This window comes from Solanum dulcamara, chromosome 11, assembly GCF_947179165.1.
Source record: "Solanum dulcamara chromosome 11, daSolDulc1.2, whole genome shotgun sequence".
NCBI classification, from domain to species: Eukaryota; Viridiplantae; Streptophyta; class Magnoliopsida; order Solanales; family Solanaceae; genus Solanum; species Solanum dulcamara.
This window is the reverse complement of record NC_077247.1, coordinates 40,068,718-40,091,138: the sequence shown is the minus strand read 5'-3', so window position 1 is coordinate 40,091,138 and position 22,421 is coordinate 40,068,718. Positions and strand designations below refer to the sequence as shown.

Here is a 22,421-nt window from a genome sequence, read left to right as displayed (position 1 = left end):
TTTTTCCCGGTAATCCTTTCATTTGATTATTATCAATCGAAAACAACCTTCTATTCCACAAAAATACCAACAGTAAATTATGTATAAGTTATACATATACGTATGTTATTGTTGTTGTTGCAAATATTATATGTGCTTCTAAGTATTAGTAAACTGTATTGAAAACAAATGATGAAACAACAACAATAAATTCTAAAATAAAAGACAGAATCAGAACAGAAACTCAAAATAAGAACAGTGTCTGGAAAAATTATGTAAGAGAGGAGACCCTCTTTTTGACCCTTTAGCAACATGAAGGTGTGCTTCTACTTTTAAGTAGGAAACTTTTTCTTTCCACCACCTATGTGAGACAAATGCTTATTTCATAAAACAAGAGAGAACAAATCATTTTTTCCTCCACTTATTTTTCCTTCATTTCCATTCAACCTATCAATTAAACTCAACACTAAGTTGTTATAGTGGCTACGATTTTGCTTAGACGTCGATCTGCTCATTCATCAACATTGAGAAGATTGACATCTCATATCTTCTGAATGAAAATATTCATAACAAATACCTATAAAATTTTATACTTAATAATATAATATAAATATAATAATTTATTTTTATATATTTATTATTAATTAACGCGATAAATACATTTTGAAACACTACTTGACTACTAGTTATATAAAACGCAAAAAGGGACAAAAAGGATGAACCGGTAGAAAGTTTGTATCTTCTCCACTAATAATGCATTATTAGGTGGGACCCCTCCCCCAACAATACAAAAAAGACCCCTTTGTGAAGACCTTGATAATATTCATGACTCACAGCCATAGGAAAAAGGCAATAATAGTGTGAGATTTGTAAGATGAGGAGCTGCACTTTGTTTTGCCTGTCCGTGGTGATGACAGCGGGGATTTTGCTCTCTGCTTCTTCGGTGAACGTTGATAGGCTGTGGAACGGCACCGGAGAAATGGATGGTATTAATTGGCAGGTTAGTCTTGCAACTCGTGGAAATAACTTCCCTTACAATAGTCTTCAGCCGCCACCGATCTGCCACGAGGAGATCTACGGGAATTGCATAGGGGAAAAGAAGTCTGTGGGACGGCAATGTAAAAAATACGATAGATGCGACCGAAGCCACATTTGATTCGTTGGTGTATATATGCTCAAGAGTATTCACCAATGAAGTTTAAGTGAAATATTGTTGATTTCTGTTACCAGTTTTTTTTCTCTTTTACCTTTTCTTATAGTGGCCAAAAAAGAAAAGTGTGTGGTGTGGCTGCTGGGACTAAACTACAGCCACTTTCTTGATTTCTGATGTACTTGGATGATTACAAAATAAATTAAAGCTATGTAAATGTATGTACACTTCCAAAATGGCAAGATTTTGATATGGTCATTTTTTTTTCTAATCTTTCCTTTGTCCCAAATTATGTTGCATATTGAAAAAATTATGCTAAAAAATGACTTGTTTGAATTTTAAGATCTGACAGATGTCATATAAATTGAAACGAAGAATGGAGTATTTGTTTCTTTCTCTCTTCAGTTCCCCTTCTCTAATTTTATCCTTGGTCTCTTTTGAGTACTTCTCCCTTCCTAGTGAGCTAGTCTAAAAGAATATAGTCTATGTCCTCTTTTAAAAACTAAATAAAGTAGGTCCTTCTGTCTTTTTTCAAGTGTTAAACAAATTGACATTAACTATAACTCTAATTCAAAATATATAATTCATCTGTCGAGAATTATTCAAAATTATATAAAAGTAATACACTTGGTTCTTTTTAATTAATGTGGTACACTGTAACAATGATGTAACATGGAGTTTAGTGAGCTTTCACAATTAAAGGCAAAAGATAACAACTAAGATCGTATTGGCTAAGTTAATAGAGACCACAAAAATCTTATTCGGGCAGTATTCTTTCATATGGACTTTAATGTAATATAGAATAGTATAAAATCGTTTCGAGAACAAAGAAAAAAGGCAATGAAAATGAAGTAAAAACACGAGAATTATTGCCCGTGCGTATAAGCAAAATTAGAATTTCAATTTTATGGATTCTGAATTTTACAATGACGATTTTAAGTGACAGTAACTAGGTTCTAAAGTATGTATTTGTACATATTTAGTGAATTTATTAACACAAAGATATTGTTTGAACAAAACTTATTAGATTCGACCAAACTCATATACGGATTATTAGACCTGTCCCCATTTGTCAGAAAGTAATTCAAAAGTATATAAAAACAAGAAGGCAAGAAAAATTAAGAGTTAACACAGATATACTATCATATTTGAAATTTAAAGACCTATTCGACCATGAGAATTATTCTTTCTTTCTTTTTTTGAAATAGTTTTCCACTCTATTTGTAACTCAGAGTATTGGCCATGAAAATTTCAAATTCAACTTGAAGTAATGCTTCAAAATTGGAAAACAACCAATAATCTGTTTTGTAACACATTTTTCACTTTGAAAGTTCGTATTTAATTACATTCATGTATGAAAAGTATTTCAAATATTTTTTGCCAAAATTATAATAAAACAAATCAATCTTCAACACCAACTCAACAAATTTCAAATAAAATGAAAAATATTTGAAATCAGTGTGCCTACAAAACGATACGCTCTAGCTACTACCCTAGTGCTAATATTGGACGAAAAAACAAGATTTAAGGATTCAAAATTAGAACCTGTGTTGGGTTGTGTCTTCCAAATATAACCTATGTTCTTCATTATGCAGCTATATATGGCTAATATTGATTTGGAGCATACAAAAAAATATTGAACGTTAATTAGTGAAGAGAACATATATGCTTTGCTTGGCTAATGAAAGTGCATTATTGTGACAAAAAGCAAACGAAGAATATAATTGCTCTATTTTCAATATCTGAAGGACATATTTGCTTCATTGTCAAGGATAATTTTATGTCAAAAAAGTAAACGGAGGACATAATTTCTCCAAATATATAATTAAGCTAAATGCATTGATAGCTATTTAAACTTGTTAGTAAATTTTAATTAGACATTTCAATTATGTTATGTTTTAATTGAGCAACTGAGCACATGATACACGATTTTTATTGGACTCATATTTTAGAACAGTTTTTGGACGTGTCCTCAAGCATTCATTTAATAGATAAGTTAATCACATAAAATAACCTCATCTTTTTAATTGTGCACATCAACGTTAATTGAAATATACGTGGAAATTTTATGGCTTATTGAAGCTACATGTATAATTAAAGAATGTGACATATATAATTTATGTGATTAATTTAATGCTTGAAAACACGTGCAACAATTTTTCCAAAAAAATTGAGTAGAAATTATCTAACAGAATAATTTATTATGTGTTTAAGTGCTACGTCAAAATATATTATAGTTCAAATGTAAATAAAAATTATTGACAGATTTAAGAGATTATCTGCATACTCAGCCATATAGCGAAAAAACATTTTGGCCATTTTTTTTTTTGGAGGGGGGGGGGGAATTATAAAAAAGGGCCCGTTGGTCACTTTATTCTGAAAAAAATAATAACTGAATTGAACATTGACCAGACCGCGCTTTTTCTTCTTTTCAATTTTGCCATTAATGACTTTTTCCCCATTTTTCTTCCTTCCTCCTCTGCCTCCTTCTTCTTCTTCGTCATCATTGTCTGCTTCTTATCTTTTTTAAAAAAAAATTGATGTACCAAAAATATAAATTGTTTCAAACTAATTATATATCAAAAGACTCGAAACGTTGAGATAATTTCATATCTAAAATTTGGAACTATTTAGAAGTGATTTTGAGTTGATCGAAATTGAATAGTCAGTGTATACTTCATGTATAGTTAGTGTATATTTCATGTATAGTTAATTTATATTTTAAATTTTTGAGTGTATCATAATATAGCTCATGTATAGGTAAGCTATATAGTATAATTAGTGTATACTTTCTATGAATTTTGACAAGTTATATTGTATAATCAATGTATATTTTCCATGATTTTTAACTATATATTTGAAACTAGTCCTTCATTTTTTAAATTTTACCTAAATCCCATAGTGATTTTTCTCAATTACACTCTATCCCTACTCTTTTAAAAATTACCCGAAATTTCTTCTTTTTAGTCACTTTCGGATACATCACGTACGTCTTGATAATCACGTAAGGTGATGTATCCGACATTTATATGACGTACCTGATACACGTGATGTATCCAATCGATACATCACATAAAGTGATGTATCCGACTTCCCATACATCACGTAAAGTGATGTATCCAACTGATGCATCACGTACAGTGATGTATCAAACAATAGAAAAGAATAGAAATTTTAAAAAATATGATAAAATAAGTTGTGTATTTAAATAATTTTTCCTTCATTTCCTTTTACAATCATTGTCTCAGATGTCATGGGCCGCTATCTACCCATTAAGTCCAAACAATTAATGGGCTTCCTTTGTGGTGGCCCGTTAAACCATGGACAGGGTTGATAATTTTTGGTAAAATCGAAAGATAATTATCAATTTATGAAATCAAGAGATAATTTTAATTTAGTTTTTAATTTGTCCTTATCATTAGTTAATAGTCATTTCTCTATTATATTTTTAAAGATATAGTATTTATTATATTTAAAAGGTGTAATGATAAAATTACTCTTCTATTTATAGTTTCTTCAGAATTGTTCAAAGTCAATAGTGAACACGCATTGTTTAACGGAGTGAGTATTAATATAAAAAATAGTCTCTAGAAAAATGTTTACATATTTAAAAGTTATGAAAAATGTAAAAATTTAAAAACTATGCAAAAGATAATACAAAAAATATGCAACTTCGTGTCTTTTTATTTCGAGAAAAATCAAGATTTATATAAATAAAGAGATAATAAATTGATGCACTTCGTCTAAGCATAAAATGGGAATAACCAAGTATTTGGCACTGAGAATATTTAACTAATTTTTTAAAAATTCAAGGAAAATATTTATGGTAAAAATAGAGAAAATAAGTTCAATAACTAATTGTCTTCTTCCCACTCCTCACCTTGATCTCTATCCTTATAAATAAATTATATATAAATGTTTTTGAAATATATAATTTACTCCATTGCTAAATATTAGAAAATAAATTATTTCTCATAAAAATATATATTTTTATGTGGGTGAAGAACACATACTTGAAGGATGGGAATATTCTTTTGCCTTACCGAAAGAAAAGATAAAATGAACTTTTCTTGCACAATGATTTTCTAAAATTATACTCTTTTCGTTCATTTTTATTATTCATTATTTTAAAATAAATATTTATTTTTTATTTATTTAATTTAAAAAATTAAGAAATAATTTATCGTTTAATTTCTAACTATAATCATTTTCTAGAACAATGAAATTATTATATTTAAAAAATAATATTATTACTTATTAAGTAGTCTGCAAAATTAATATTAAGTAAATAAAACAGGACAAGGGGAGTTTACTTTACGGAAAATGGTCAAAAATATCCTTGTACTATTGACACTAGTTTGAATGTACCCCTCATTATACTTTAGGGCTAAATATACCCTCTTGTTATACTTTCGGTTCAAATATACTCCTCTCATCATACTTTGGTATAAATCCGCCCTTAATTTTAACGAAAGAACACTTGAAAAGCTCAAAATTAAATAACTCATTCACAATTTAAAATATCTATTTTTTTAGGAATAAATAAAATTTTCAAGTACTAATTTGAGTTTTTTTCTTAGAAATGATGATACAATACTAATACATGAAATTTCTAAATACTAATTTGAGTCTTTTTTTTCTTACAGAATGATAAGACAAAAAATGTCCATTCATTAAGATTGGAGATGGTTGGAACCAATCAGAAGTGCAAAACGCGCAAGCAAAGCCGGATCGATAGCGGTAGTAAGTCCGGATCGAGGAAAATGCAACATTTTTTGTCTTATCATTTTGTGAGAAAAAGAAGACTCAAATTAGTATTTAGAAATTTCATGTATTAGTACTTAAAATTATGCAATGCATTTTGTATTGTCATTTCTAAGAAAAAAAACTCAAATTAGTACTTGAAAATTTTATTTATTCCCCCCAAAAATCGGATATTTAAAATTGAGAATGAATTATTTAATTTTGAGCTTTTCAAGTGTTATTTCATTGAAATTAAGAGCGAATTTGTACCAAAGTATAATAAGAGGGGTATATTTGAACCGAAAGTACAATAGGAGGGATATATTTAGCCCCAAAGTATAACGAATGATATATTTAAACCATTTCCAATAATACAAGAGTATATTTAACCCTTTTTCGTTTACTTTATCAGTACCAACAATTACTCCCTGAGTTCACTTTTACGTCCATTATTTCAAAATAGATATATCAAGAAAATAATAATTATTTTTTTCGGTTTTACTTTTAATATGGTTATATTTTGAATAAGGGGTGTGCAAAATTAATATTGAATAAATAAAAATGGACAAGGGGAGTTTACTTTTTTTTTTCTATTTGGTGTCTGGTACCCAAATGGAGCCTAACTAAATTCGGATTCACGCCGAAAAATTTCACATTGGGGAGTAAAGTGCTTCCTAACAAAGGCTACTTCAAATCTAAAGGAGCTCGAATCCAAAACCTCTTAATTAATAATGAAGGAGTACTTACCAATCTATCAGAACCTTTGTTGGTGAGAAGAATTTACTTTATTAGTACTAGCAATTACTCCCTCAATTCACTTTTACGTCCCCTATTTCAAAATAGATATATCAAAACAAAATATTTTTATTTCAGTTTTACTCTTAGTATGATTATATTTCTAAAATTTAATATTAAATATCAATTAATATAAATATTAGAATAAAAATATTCATATTAAATATTATTTTTAACGTGAGGAAGTACTTTAATTGATGAAACTTGAGGAGGACTCTATAATTTGCTTGTCTGTGCATTATTGCGTGGCATTTGTGCTCTCACCGACACTCGCAATTCACAAATTCTAGTAGTAGGTCTGGTTTTCTTTAGTCCACAACTTTTATTTTTTTGAATTTTTCATCCGGAGTTCATAATTAAAGTTTCGATTAAATTTAAATCGTGTAATATATGACTTATTTAAGAGTAACGTTTTCACGGAATTTTCTTCATACCAAGAACTTAAACTCGAGATCTTTAATTAAAAATAAAATAATCACATAACTATACCGCAATCCATGTTATTCCACAAACTTGTTATAACACAAAACAAAATAGAATGACAGACACACACATCTTTGGTTAGTTGGATTGTCTTTCTCTTTCCCCACTGTCGGCAGCTGTTGAGAGATAAATTAATACATTAATGAGTATTATAATAATCTAAATTAACTTAACCTACTGATTTGTAAAATATTTGTATATCATTAAGATAGTTTAGTATATTATGACAGATAAATTGAATTATATATACTGTGTTAGTGTGTGAACATTTTAATATTTTATTAAATTACAATTTTAGCAATTGTCCATTGATGACATTTAATGTCATCTTTATTATTCTTTCTTTAGTGCATAAAAATGTCTTTCATTATCATCTTTATTTAGTGCAAGACTAAATCATTCCATTATGTATTTTTAATCTAATTATCACTAATAAGTGGTGCACTAAATCATATTATTATGTATTTTTAATCTAATTATCACTAATAAGTGGTGCACTAAATTATAATGGTGCACTAAATCATAATGGTACACTAAATGATGATAATGATGACATTCTATTAATTTTTCATCTTTATATGATTTTCTCTCTTATAAATAGATAGGTCTTTTTTGTTTTGAAAAAAGTATAAGACAAGAAAAAATTGAGAGAGTTAAGTTTATATAAAAAAGAGAGTTCTTATTAGTTGAAGGGAGGTGTTCTTTGTGTAGAGCTTTAAACTCAACTCTTGTCCAGAGTTTGTTGAGTTACATTTTTGTAATAAGGCTGTTGTATCCTGGAGGGGACAAGTCAAGAGGACTACTGCTGGACCAGTGAAACGATTTACTGCAGTGGGCTTGAATCTCCTTAAAGAGAGCGAGATATCCGCGCCTCAGCCAAGAAGTGAAGTTAATTTCTTCATTTTATTTTTCAATTGTAATTTGTAATCTTATAATTTGACCAACAATTTTAAGGAGATTCAATATGGCTACAATTGAAAAATCCGCGGATATCAAGATGGGAGATCTAAACAAACCATTTCGGTTTAATGGTAATCATTTCAAAAGATGGAAGGGTAAAGTACTTTTCTACTTAAGTCTTCTCAATGTTTCATATGTGTTAACTCAAAAAAATCCTAATAAAGTTGACATCCTCTCCATGGATAATGATGAACTTATTTCTCATCAAGAGAAAGTGGAAAAGTACAATAATGATTCCTACAAGTGTCGATATTATATTCTGAATTGTCTATCTGATAATTTTTATGATTATTATGATAGAACTTACTCTAGTGCAAAGAAAATATGGAAAGCATTGCAGAGTAAATATGATACCGAAAAAGCTGGAGCGAAAAAATATGCTGCTAGTCGATTTTTTCGTTTCCAAATAGTGGATGATAAATCAGTGATAGACCAAGCTCAAGATTTTATAATGATCGTTGGAGAGCTCAGGTCCAAGGAAGTCAAAATTGGAGACAACCTTATTGTTTGTGGCATAATAGACAAACTTCCACCTTCATGGAAGGAGTTTCAAAAAACTATGCGCCACAAACAAAAGGAAACCTCTCTTGAGACTTTGATCATGAAAATCCGCATGGAAGAGGAGGCAAGGGGCCAAGATGCACTTTTACAAAATGAAGAGAGCAACATCACAACGAAGGTAAATTTAGTTACTTCAAAATATGTTACTCCTGAATCTAACAAAAATACATCTTTGAAGCCTAAGAAGAAAAAGTTCAAGAAAAATAATGGTAGACTTCCCAAGAAAAATAATGGTGAAAATAGCCAAGCACAAAATCAACAAGTTTATGATAAAGGTCCGTGCTTTGTCTGTGGCAAGAGTGGGCATATTGCTCGATTTTGCAGATACCGGAAACGTGGTCCTATACCTCAGGCAAACGTTACCGAAGAGCCTTTTGTGGCAATGATTACAGACATAAACATGGTTGAGAATGTTGATGGATGGTGGGCTGATTCTGGTGCAAACCGTCATGTCTGTTATGACAAAGATTGGTTTAAAAAATATACTCCTTTTGGAGAGCCCAAAACCATCATGCTCGGTGATTCTCATACTACTCAAGTGCTTGAAATGGGAGATGTCGAATTGTGTTTTACCTCTGGAAGGATATTAACTTTGAAAGATGTATTTTATACTCCTTCCATGAGAAAAAACTTAATGTCTAGTTTTCTTCTTAATAAAGCAGGCTTTAAATAAATTATTGAATCTGATCAATATGTAATTGTGAAAAAAGGTATTTTTGTGGGATAGGGGTATGCTTGTGATGAGATGTTTAAACTGAATGTTGAAATGAATAAAATTTCTACTTCTGTTTACATGCTTTCTTCTACTAATTTTTTGGCATGCTCGTTTGTGTCATATTAATGATCGTTATGTTGGAATCATGAGTAATTTAGGATTAATCACAGTGATTAAAAAGAATTTTGAAAAGTGTGAAGCTTGTAGTAAAGCAAAAATCACTAAAAGGCCTCATTTTAAAGTTGAAAGAAAAACTGATTTATTAGAATTAGTTCACACTGATATTTGTGAACTTGGAGGAATTTTAACTCGTGGAGGAAATAGATATTTTATCACTTTCATTGATGATTTTTCTAAGTTTACATATGTTTACTTAATGAAAAATAAAAGTGATGCTTTTGAAAATTTTAAATTTTTTCTCCATGAGGTTGAAAATCAGTTTGGGAAGAAAATAAAAAAAATTAGAAGTGATAGAGGCCGTGAATATGAGTCAAATGAGTTTAATTCTTTTGTTAGATCATTGGGAATAATTCATGAAACTACTCCTCCTTATTCACCTTCATCTAATGGTGTAGCGGAAAGGAAAAATAGAACTTTGGTTGAATTGACTAATGCCATGCTTATTGAGTCAAATGCACCTTTGAATTTTTGGGGTGAAGCTATTTTGACTGCGTGTTATGTGTTAAATCGAGTGACTCATAAAAAGACTAAACTAACACCTTTTGAGTTGTGGAAAGGTCATAAGTCAAATTTGGAATATCTAAGAGTTTGGGGTTGTCTAGCCTTTGTGAGGCTAATGGATCCCAAAGTTACAAAATTGGGTAAGAAAGTTACTACTTGTGCTTTTCTTGGTTATGCTTCAAATAGTACAGCCTATAGATTTTTTAATCTTGAAGATAATATTGTAATAGAATCAGGTGATGCTATTTTTCATGAAAATAAATTTCCTTTTGAATCTAAAAATAGTGGGGGTCAAAGAATTGAACAAAATATTTTATCACTACCTAGTTCTTCTTCTTCCATTTTAAAAAATAAAGAAATTGATGATTTTGAGTTAAGAAGAAGTAAAAGAGCTAGAGTAGAAAAAGATTTTGGGCCTGATTTTTATGTTTTTAATGTTGGAGATGACCCTTTCACTTTACAAGAAGCTTTATCTTCGTATGATTCTATTTTTTGGAAAGAGGCTGTAAATGATGAAATGGAATCACTAATTTCTAATAAAACTTGGAAGTTAGTTGATTTACCACCAGGTTGTAAAACAATTGGTTGCAAATGGGTCTTACGAAAAAAGTTAAAACCAGATGGATCAATCGATAAATATAAGGCTAGACTAGTTGCTAAAGGGTTTAAGCAACTAGAAGGCCTAGAGTTTTTTGATACTTTTTCTCCGGTTACAAGAATTACATCCATTAGACTTTTAATTACTATGGCTGCAATTTTTGATTTGCATATTCATCAAATGGATGTAAAAACTGCTTTTTTAAATGGAGAACTTAATGAAGAAATTTATATGGAACAACCTGAAGATTTTGTTGAAGCAGGCCAAGAAAGCAAAGTATGTAAACTTACTAAATCCCTATATGGCTTGAAACAGGCACCAAAGCAATGGCATGAAAAGTTTGATTCCTGCATGATTGAAAATGATTTTAAAACAAATGAGTGTGATAAGTGCATATATCATAAGTCTTGGAATAATACACATGTTATTATTTGCCTATATGTTGATGATTTATTGATCTTTGGCTCGAATATGAATGTTATTGATGATACTAAGAACATTCTTAGAAGCCATTTTGATATGAAAGATTTTGGTGAGGCAAATTTTATTCTAGGAATAAAAATTACTAGAATATGTGATGGAATTTTCCTTGACCAGTCACATTATGTTGAGAAAATTTTAAAAAAATATCACTTTCTTGATTGCAAGCATGTTTTAACTCCTTTTGATTCAAGTGTACACTTGTTTCCTGTTCAAAGTGAAATTGATGTGATAAATCAAAAGGAATATGCTAGCGTAATTGGAAGTTTGAGATATGTGACTGATTGCACTAGGCCTGATATTGCATATGCAGTAGGAGTACTTAGCAGGTTTACTAGCAAGGCAGGTAATGAACATTGGCATGCTATAACAAGAGTTATGAGATATTTAATTGGAACAAAAACTTGTGGTTTGTTCTATAAAAAATATCCTGCTGTACTTGAAGGCTTTTCTGATGCAGATTGGAACACTCTAGCAGGTGATTCCTGTTCTACCACTGGTTACATTTTTACATTGGGTGGTGGTGCTGTTTGTTGGAAATCAAAAAAACAAACTATAATTGCTGACTCTACCATGGAGGCTGAACTAATTGCTTTAGTTTCAGCTAGTGAGGAAGCGAATTAGTTAAGAAATTTATTATTTCAAATACCTTATTTTGAAAAACCAATTCCTCCAATTTTAATTCATTGTGATAGCACTGCAGCAATTGGTAGAGTTCAAAATCGTTATTACAACGGTAAATCCAGACCTATAAGGAGGAAACAGAGTAATGTAAGATCATATTTGACAAGTGGTACCATTAATGTTGATTATGTCAAATCTTGTGAAAATCTTGCAGATCCTCTTACTAAGGCCTTAACAAGAGAAAAGATCTGGAGCACATCGAGGGGGATGGGATTGAAGCCTATAAATCCATGAGTCATATATGAGGAAACCCAACTTGGAGACTAGAGATCCTATAACCAGGTTCAATGGGAAAAACGAATCATATGATGACTTGTTGTGGAAAAAAAATGCACTATTTTTATTCCCTTCCTATGATGTGAGTGCATTGTTTCCTGTAGTGAATTGAGGAGGTTGAGTTTAAATAACTCTTAATGAAAATCTGTAGCCCGTATGGGTGGAGTGTTAAATTTACAGGAGCACTCTTGATAGATTTCACCTATGTGAGTATGGAAGTAGGCCGCTTCCTATGAGAATTAAGCTTATTCTCAAAAGCACTCATAAAACCGGGATAGCACAAGGCCGTAATGTGCTGGCTTATAAAGCTCGTGACAATACCTTGATTACTATGTGTGAGCAGTAATATTTTATGTCCCTTAAGCAGTCATAGTTCAAGTCTGAGACCACTACGACTCTGGAGTAAACGTTATTGTTTCACTAAGTGGAGGTTCAATGCAGAGCACACCTTCATTATGTATAGTAATCTTCCTTCAGCTGATAAACTCTCTTATACAATATTAAAATGAGTGGGGATTGTTAGTGTGTGAACATTTTAACATTTTATTAAATTGCAATTTTAGCAATTGTCCATTGATGACATTTAATGTCATCTTTATTATTCTTTCTTTAGTGCATAAAAATGTCTTTCATTATCATCTTTATTTAGTGCAAGACTAAATCATTCCATTATGTATTTTTAATCTAATTATCACTAATAAGTGGTGCACTAAATCATATTATTATGTATTTTTAATCTAATTATCACTAATAAGTGGTGCACTAAATTATAATGGTGCACTAAATCATAATGGTACACTAAATGATGATAATGATGACATTCTATTAATTTTTCATCTTTATATGATTTTCTCTCCTATAAATAGAGAGGTCTTCTTTGTTTTGAAAAAAAGATATGAGAAGAAAAAATTGAGAGAGTTAAGTTTATATAAAAAAGAGAGTTCTTATTAGTTGAAGGGAGGTGTTCTTTGTGTAGAGCTTTAAACTCAACTCTTGTCCAGAGTTTGTTGAGTTACATTTTTGTGATAAGACTGTTGTATCCTGGAGGGGACAAGTCAAGAGGACTACTGCTGGACCAGTGAAACGATTTACTGCAGTGGGCTTGAATCTCCTTAAAGAGAGCGAGATATCCGCGCCTCAGCCAAGAAGTGAAGTTAATTTCTTCATTTTATTTTTCAATTGTAATTTGTAATCTTATAATTTCACCAACATACTGTTATTATAAATAAATTCTATATTATTAACATAATTTAATTGATTATAACAACTTTTCACTTAATTTTTTAAAAAAATACAACGTTAGACTTATTGTTACTTGTATCATCTTTACTTATATGAAAGAACTTATACATTATCAGTGTACCTAATTTAAATTATTTACTTTATGCATGGCCAAGTTATCGCAAACAGTTAGTTATCTACAAACGGTGTAAAAATTAAACTCTGCATTCAAATGTTTGTATTCAAGTATTTACTAGCTACCTCATCATTCTTGCATCAGTCTAAAGATGTTTTGTATATTTAATTGTTACTAATTTATATATATATGTATTAAGTAGTTTATTTTAATTTCTTTGTTACGGTTAAAAAGTCCTTGTATGTTTTTAATTCCTAGTATTTGCTAGCAAATTACCAGCCACAATCACGAATTGAAAAAGATGAGCGATTCTTCAATTTTTAGAGAACAAATTAAATGCATTCTTTCTGCTATTTTCGTAGTTAATTTTTACTTGTCCACTATTTTAAAAATAAATTTTTATTTTTATTTGTTATTTTTAACATACAAAAAACATTTTTTTTCATATTTTATTCTTAACGTTAATTACTTATTTTCTCAACTTACTTTTTAAAGATTAATACTATTAAACATTGATTAATAAAAATATGTGATAAAATAATTATATTAATTTTTTAAAAAAAATATGCCAACTTCAAATATAACAACAAAAGCGACCGAAGGAGTATATGAGTGCTTGGCTGCGAAGACAAATAGAGATTCCCGGGGGGGGGGGGGGGGGGGGGAGGGGAAGTGCTAAATTTAACATTTAACAATTCAAGAAGACTCTTGGTTTGCATTTTATAATTTTTTTTTTCTTTCTAATCTTAATTTTATTGCAGTAGTCAGTAGGTGGTTATTGTCTTAAAAGACTTTATTAATGTCCACTTTAGCTTCAATAGACTAACTTGCCATGTGAGCTCACTTCCAGCTGCCACTCACCGCCAAGATTTTTCTCCCCTTTTTTTACTTTCATTTTCAGTAGCATTTTTGCAGATCTTGAACAAAGATTAGCTAGAAAAACCTCAAGAAAATCTGCAGCAGCTACAAAGAGGACTATGGAGTTCTTCAGATCTACCATATTATTAGTCTTCTTGTTGTCATGCTTCAGCTTTTCATCAACAGGTTTGCTCATGACTATACCCTCTTTCTGTAATCAAGTTTTCATTTTTTTGTGAAATTGGGATGTGGGTGTTTGTTAGTTCTTGATTTGCTTGCTTGAATTTGAAGTATTTGGTAATGGTGAAATTTCTTGATGGCTTTTCTTGGAGTATTAGAATGTTTTCCTATGATTTTAAGCATAAAGATTTGATTTCTATGTGTTAAATTACATCATATTTCTGTTGTTGGATTTGATGAACTGAAATCATGCTGGACCAAAAGATTGATCTGCTTCTAGCTAATCAAAATCTACAGGAGCTTCTTGATTTAGGATTTTGCAGGAAAAATTAAACTTGATTTGGGATTTTGCAGGGACAATTGAACTTAAAAGTTAGATCTTTAATGTTTCTACTGATTGATCCTTCCTATAAAGATACACTTGTGGATAGTGATAAAACTCACTGAAAAGGATGTCAGATCAATCCCGTTTATGCTTCACGATTATACAGGAAGCTTACTGTTTTCTTAAGTCAATGTGCTATGATAATTGAATTGTCTGATCACAATGGTGTCATGAATAATAAGAATCCAATGCTTCTGCATTCTTCTAAAGACGAGATCCAAGAAGATCGTTTAAGTTTGGCTGGGTACTTGTATAAATATGTCAATTCTGATGGCTGGTTGAATATGAGCCTAGGGAAAGCATTTAGAACTGTAAACCCAGTCAAAAGGGATTTAACTCCTTAAAGATCTGTTTTTCTGTGCATGTTCGCTTTTTACAATTTTAACATTTCCATTTCTGATTTTCTTTTAGATGCCTTCGATGCGCTTGATCCTAATGGGAACATCACAATTAAATGGGATGTCATCAACTGGACACCTGATGGATATGTTGTAAGTAGTAATCTCTCTCCTCCCTCTCCCCGTCCTACTTTTTCTGTCAAAACTAATGTGGACTTAAACCAGTTTGCATCTATTGCCCTGCAGTTTTTTGAGTTTGTTTGACAATTGCCTTTCCATTCATTAGTTGTTTCAAGTGTTATTGCATGTAAAATTAGTGCATACAAAAAAGTTTTGTTCTTTAGCAACAGTTTTCTACTTTTCTGGATGGAGCTAACTATTATCAAAAGTGCTCTTGGCTTCAGCCTACCGAACATAGCACTTTAGTGTCTAGTCTGCATATAACTCTTTCTCTTTTATACTCTTTATAAGTACCAACAAATTGGAAATTTCTGATCATTTTGATTGCCAATGGACAGGCTGTTGTGACTATGTTCAACTTCCAGCAATATAGGCATATTCAAGCACCAGGATGGACACTAGGATGGACATGGGCAAAGAAGGAGGTGATATGGGGCATGATGGGAGCTCAAACAACAGAGCAAGGAGATTGTTCTAAATTTAAAGGAAACATTCCCCATTGCTGCAAGAAGGATCCAACTGTTGTTGATTTGTTGCCCGGAACTCCTTACAATCAGCAGATTTCAAATTGCTGCAAGGGAGGAGTGATCAACTCATGGGGACAAGATCCTGAAACTGCTGTTAGCTCATTCCAAGTCAGTGTTGGTTCTGCGGGAACAACGAATAAAACAGTTAGAGTTCCTAAGAACTTCACCTTAAAGGCACCAGGGCCTGGTTATACTTGTGGCCCCGCTAAAATTGTTAAACCCACTAAGTTCGTTAGTACTGATGGGAGACGAGTAACACAGGCCATGAGTAAGTTACTTGGCTCAAATGCATGCACTCGTCATTCTTATGGTCAATGATTCATCTAAGTCCAGTTGTTGAGAATTCTAGAATACCTTCCTCTTTAAAGGCTATTATTTTCCTTGCAAAGAATTTGCTTTATTTTCGCAAACACCTTAACTACACTATCTGTCATTAAGGTTTTTATAATTCACGGGCATTAGTTTCTAACTATTTATGTTGTTGATGACAGTGACTTGGAATGTCACATGTACATACTCACAGTTCCTAGCTCAAAAAACTCCTACATGCTGCGTCTCCCTGTCATCCTTCTACAATGACACCATTGTACCGTGCCCAACATGCACTTGTGGCTGCCAGAAGAATGGCACTCAGCATGGACATTGTGTAGAGTAAGTCCTGCAAAACATGTCTTTTTTTCTTTCAATTTTTGCCGCAGTTTCTGTTTTAAAAACTTTGGTTATTTACTTCCTGATCCTTCTTCCTTTGCTTCTTGCAGTCAAGACGAACCACACCTAGCTTCAGTTGTTTCAGGCCTTGGAAAAAACAACTATTCTCCTTTGGTACAGTGCACGAGTCATATGTGTCCTATTAGAATTCACTGGCATGTGAAACTCAACTATAAGGAGTATTGGAGGGTGAAGGTCACTATAACTAACTTCAATTACAATATGAACTATACGCAATGGAACTTAGTTGTCCAGCATCCCAACTTTGACAATCTCACTCAGCTATTCAGTTTTCATTACAAGTCATTAACTCCTTATGGAGCAATAAGTAAGCTTTCTATCTATTGTTCTAATTAAATCTCTCATGAGCAGTTGCTGCCATTTCATCTGTGATCTAGTTGCTACTACTTTTAGTGTAAAATACATTCAATGGATTTCCAGCAGTATCTTTGCTATACTTTAAATAATTTGATTTCATACGTTTGGTTGGAAAACTATGATTTCTCTATCAATTGAGAGATTGAAGGATATGGCTAATCCCTTGGAATTTTTACAGATGACACCGCTATGCTCTGGGGTATGAAATTCTACAATGATCTGCTCATGCAAGCTGGTCCATTAGGAAATGTCCAGTCCGAGCTACTATTCCGCAAGGATTCATCGACTTTCACTTTTGAGAAGGGGTGGGCTTTTCCACGCAGAGTTTATTTCAATGGTGATAACTGTGTCATGCCACAACCTGATTCATATCCGTATATGCCTAATGCTGGTACCGTATGGAAGGTTTCTTCGCTAAAGCTAGTTGTGACACTGATGCTCTCTACAGCATTCTTCTTTGCATTTGTCTAGAAACCTCTCATTGGCTAAACGCTAAATGCCTGTCTCAGTATGTTATATTTGGGTTGATTCACTTGCACAGCCGAGGAAACTGATTGGAGAGTCGTATGTCAGAGCAGAGTAATGCTGACCATCCTTATGGATTTGGGTATATGCTTGTTCAAGATGAATTTTAATTTCCTCTGTATGCTGTTTGAAGGGCTGGTGGAAATGGTGCCATAATTTTCATTCAGCAGTTGTATCAAATGTTTTTCTACTGTGGTAAATTCATTTTTGTTATGTAGATTTCTTAAGTTCATAGTGATCTCAGGGTTGTATGAGAATAAAGACTATTCAGAAACAAATAGAGTTAATTATATGATATTCTTTAGTTCTCTTATTGATCACCAATTATATTTTTTTTAAAAAGGATTCCTTGCAATACAGTTGCATTTGTTCAAGCAGGTTCATTCTCTCTGTAAATTTGCGCAGAGTCTGCCGTTATTATCAGCTGTTATATTCAGTATAGTAAAGAGAATAATCGATAAAATTTAAGCAAATAAAGTATTTATAATTTGATAGCTTGAATTTTGCTTAGAAAACATCAGAATTGATATATGAACTAAGAATTTTGAATTGAAATTTCAGAATACATGGGTGTTGCATTGTAAGGTGTATATATTCCAGTTTAAAATAATTTAAGCGGGTCGAAAACTCACGTTTAGAGGTACGCACTATTAAAAAAAGGCAACTACTCGTGCTTCTATAAAAAATCGAGAGTACATTGGCTTGGTAAAATACATTACTATTGATTTTTATTGAGAACCCATTGTAAAATAAATTATTTTAATATTTTTATTCATACTTTTCAACCGCAGTTTCCACTTTAAAAGTTGACATCCCTTTGTTGATTTTCATATCCCTCTATCTTCTTTTTTAAAAAATAAAAAGACAAACATAGTTCTTGCACATTTTTGTATGAAAATAACAGACAGATCCATTCATTGATTTTCATAAAATAAAATTAAAAATAATCATTGGCTTTCCAATAGTGTCCCTCGATTTGCGTGTGATTTTTTCTCTTATTTTTACTAGCGAACATTTATAGTTTATGCTATTTCTAAAGTTTGTGTAGATTTTTTTTTGTATAATTTAGAATTTGACGTGAATTCTTGACGTTTATAACTATTTCTTTCCTTTTTAGTATCGTAAAATTAACATATGGAGTTTGATAAATATTTTACAGTGATTAAAAATGTTTAATTTTTCACAAATTTAAAGGATCAAAACTTTTAAGTGCATACTTAAAAGAAACTTTTTGTTAATTTGTGATAAACATAAAAGGACTAAAACTAAATACATATACTTAAAAGAACTATTTTTGGAACCTACCATGAAACATAAGGGACCTATTTGTCATTTTTCTCAAATTTCCTCCAAGTTGAATCAGAAAGGGCCACAAGTTGGGAGTTCAGCTACTCAATCCCGGCCCAGATGAATTTTTGAAGCCCTTTTGGTTGTCGAAACCCTAAAGCTAAACCTCGCACGGCCTATAAGTACACTCATTAGTAAGCTATTGTTGCATCTTTCATCTACTACACCTGCCGAGTATCCAATTGTTACCTCTACTCTATATTATACTTTCGTGATTTGATTATTGCATTATTTAGGATCGAATTTTTACTTCTAGTCTATATTATACTTTCGTGATTCGATTATTGCATTATTTAGGATCGGATTTTTACTTCTAGTCTATATTATATTTTCTTGATTCGATTATCGCATTATTTAGGATCCAATTTTTACTTCTAGTCTATATTATGCTGTGTTTTTCGTTATTTGATTATTGCATTATTTTGTCATATTTTCTTTCTACGTTTCACTTTTTTTTTTTTAGTACTTTTGATTTTGTCGTTCTCTCTTTTGTGGTGATTTCGGAGTTCCTCAGTGATGAACAACCAGATGACGAGTCTGATATCCATTCTTTTAAAAAGTATGAAGACAAAACGAGGCATTTGTCTGAGAGGAACTCCAATCAAAATAACCTCTTTTTTTTTTTCCTCCCAAATTTTTTATGAGTATTTAATACTTAAATTTATGTTTTACATAGTAAGTATTGGATTCAGATGAATTTGATGCCAATACTCTATATCCGCCCTTTGGATCCAATAGTATTTTCCCATGAAACTTCAAAAGGATCAAAATATTTGTTGCTCACAAACAATTATATTTCAAACAAAGTATGAGGTTTTGACATGACAATTTAGAGTGTGAGAGTTACTAGTTATAGAAAAGTTTTAACAAATAGAGTATCGAAATCAGCACCAGAAATGAGGAAAAGGATAGTAAATGAAAAAATGCTTGTAGTTGAAAGTAAACATAGATTTGGAGTTACCTGTTTGTTAGATGAACTGAGCCTAGTCTGGCTTGTGTTTTTCTGTGAATATCAGATTCGGATAATTATGGGATTAATAGTGAGCAAGATTTATCAATTCTGAGTCAATTGATTTGCCGTGTTTCTAATTCCTCCATTTGCCTATAGAGAAAGCAATGAGTAATAAACTCGAGGAACCTACCTCTCAAGAGCAAAATGGCAGACGCCCCAACTTGTTTAGGACTGAAAAATAATAATCTTGTCAGGATCCAAGCCCAAAGGCTTTGAATAAAATAATATTCTTGTTAAGACGGTAAATGCGAACAGAACGGACTGATGGAGGAGGTCAGGTGAGGCGCTATGGGCATACCCAACAGTCTAACAAAGTACATTCTGTGAAAGTTAACCCCAGAAGAATTCATAATTGAAACTGACAACAAATCAAGCTGCAAATCACAAATATTTGCTTGAAATAAACAAAGTGAAACAAAACAAGCAAGAAAATTAAATGTAAAACTTCTTTGAAACTGAAAAACTTCACCTGCACAAGGAAAGAACTGCAAAGTCCACATTTTTCTTAGAGAATTAGTCTGTATGATCATCATATGTAAATTGGTTCACAACTTCCAGGAGATATACAATTAATAAGATAGATACATCAAAATCTAACAGAATTTGCTTCAGAAAGAAAAGAAATATGTCAGGTGGTACCATTTGAAATTATTAATTAGTTGATGAGATATTTGAGGTTGTTTCTTACCAACTGGTTGATGGTATATAACAAAAAGAGGAAGATAATGTGTTTATGTCATTGGCCTTTCTGAATCTTGAAGCAAGGATTCCTTGAGAATTGAGTATAACATCTCAACAGAACACCCCCCCCCCCCCTCCCCCGCCCATGTTTAAAGAAGATTACACGCGACATCAGAGCAATTTGTTAACGATATTTTGCCTTCTAAAGCACCTGCAGGTATATCGCCAGATTATGTTAGAGCTGATAGCCACTGGAAAAACACATCTATGTTTCTTGTCCAGCCACTTCTTTGTAACATGCAAGCTGTGTTAGAGGTGGTGAACAATTTGAGAACTAAGAATAATGAAAACAGTGCAAATGCCGCTCTTAACAAATCTTTATCTCATTGTATGTTTGGTGCATGTTACTGTATATTCTATGCATCCCATTGTTGATACAGTGATATACACATGACATACAAGAATCTATACAACAGTATACAAGTCTATATGTCTTTTTTTATTTTATTTTCCACTCGGTGTAAAGAGTCCTTGGAACTCCGATTAAATTCGGATCACGCACTGCAAGACCCATTTGGAGTGGCTCTCCCAATATAATTTTTTCCATTCGCAGGGCTCAAACCTGTGACCTCTGGTTAAGGGTGAAACAGTCCCACCACTGCACCACAACCCATGTTGGTTACAAGTCTATATACCATTGTACGTTATGTGTATGTCTTGTGTGTCAATATATATCGCTATATGTCAAGTGTATATATTGACATATAATGATATACAAGTGTACATGGAGATTGCTGTGGAAGTGATGGAAAACAACTCTCACGAAAAAGAAAAAAACTCAAATTAAGGAAAACACAACGGAAGAGTCATTTGATTTTTTTGTGGAACTCTGATGATTTTTTGGCAAAGCAACGATGGTCGACACCGGAGAAGTGGGTGGTGGGATGGGGACAACAATGTTTAGGATTTGTGTAAAAGAGAAGACGAAATTCCTAATTTGTTGGATTTGTTAGAGGTTGTCGATGTTTTGTAAAGTTATTATTTTTATTTTTTGAAAGTAAAATAATGTTATTGATTATGACAAAATATGAATTTATTTTGAAAAAATTATTTAAATACATAACTTATTTTACCATATTCTCTAAAATTTTCTATCATTTGAAAAAGTTACAAAATCCCTACTCTCTCCTATTCTCAGATAAATCACTTTCCACGATGTATCGGTTGGCGGGACGTCGGATACATTACTTTTCGTGATGACTTTCGCGATGTATCGGTTGAATACATCACTTTACACGATGTATCATGACGTTTTGGGCTGTACCCAAATTCCACCAAATTTAAAGGATTTTTCTAATATGAAAAAGAATACAAAAAAATATAATTAACTTTTAACACTATGAAATTTGTATAGTTCTTTCGTATATCTCTAAAACTCCTATACTTGTTCACTATTCGTTGGATAGTGAACTAGGTCCAAATTCATTGGGCTGGTGCATGACCTTTGTCCCGTGAACAAGAAAAAGAACCGGAGAAGTGGGAAATATATTTTTAACATTTACTATTACATATTGGCTATTATTTTAAAAGTTATTCACATTTAATTATTTTTTGACACAAAAAAAGTTTTGAATAAAAATATCCGCAATTAAAACACTAGATAACTCTAAGAACTGCTTCTGAAATTTGTAGGATTAACTAGCGGAACCTATGTAATAATTTATGGAGTTTAAAAATTTGTTAGAATTTAAAAATCATGAAGAATTCATGAGGTTCAAATTATTATAAGTTCAAAATCAACAAATGATTCATGTAGTTCAAAAATTTATTACAGTTGCAA

The 22,421-nt window shown here is 31.6% G+C and overlaps 1 protein-coding gene and 1 non-coding gene across 2 annotated transcripts; both read left to right on the top strand.

The window, feature by feature from the left end:
• Positions 1-14,210: 14,210 nt before the first annotated feature.
• LOC129872237 (protein COBRA-like) lies at positions 14,211-17,865 on the top strand. The gene is made up of 6 exons (XM_055947148.1): positions 14,211-14,506; positions 15,297-15,376; positions 15,742-16,198; positions 16,422-16,581; positions 16,689-16,966; positions 17,195-17,865. The coding sequence occupies exons 1-6, from the start codon at positions 14,440-14,442 to the stop codon at positions 17,485-17,487; spliced, it is 1,335 nt and encodes a 444-aa protein (XP_055803123.1). The 5' UTR covers positions 14,211-14,439; the 3' UTR covers positions 17,488-17,865.
• Positions 17,866-19,396: 1,531 nt separating this feature from the next.
• On the top strand, positions 19,397-19,482 carry LOC129875412 (small nucleolar RNA SNOR75). Its single transcript, XR_008763198.1, has one exon. It is a non-coding gene; the product is annotated as a small nucleolar RNA SNOR75 (small nucleolar RNA).
• Positions 19,483-22,421: the final 2,939 nt, after the last annotated feature.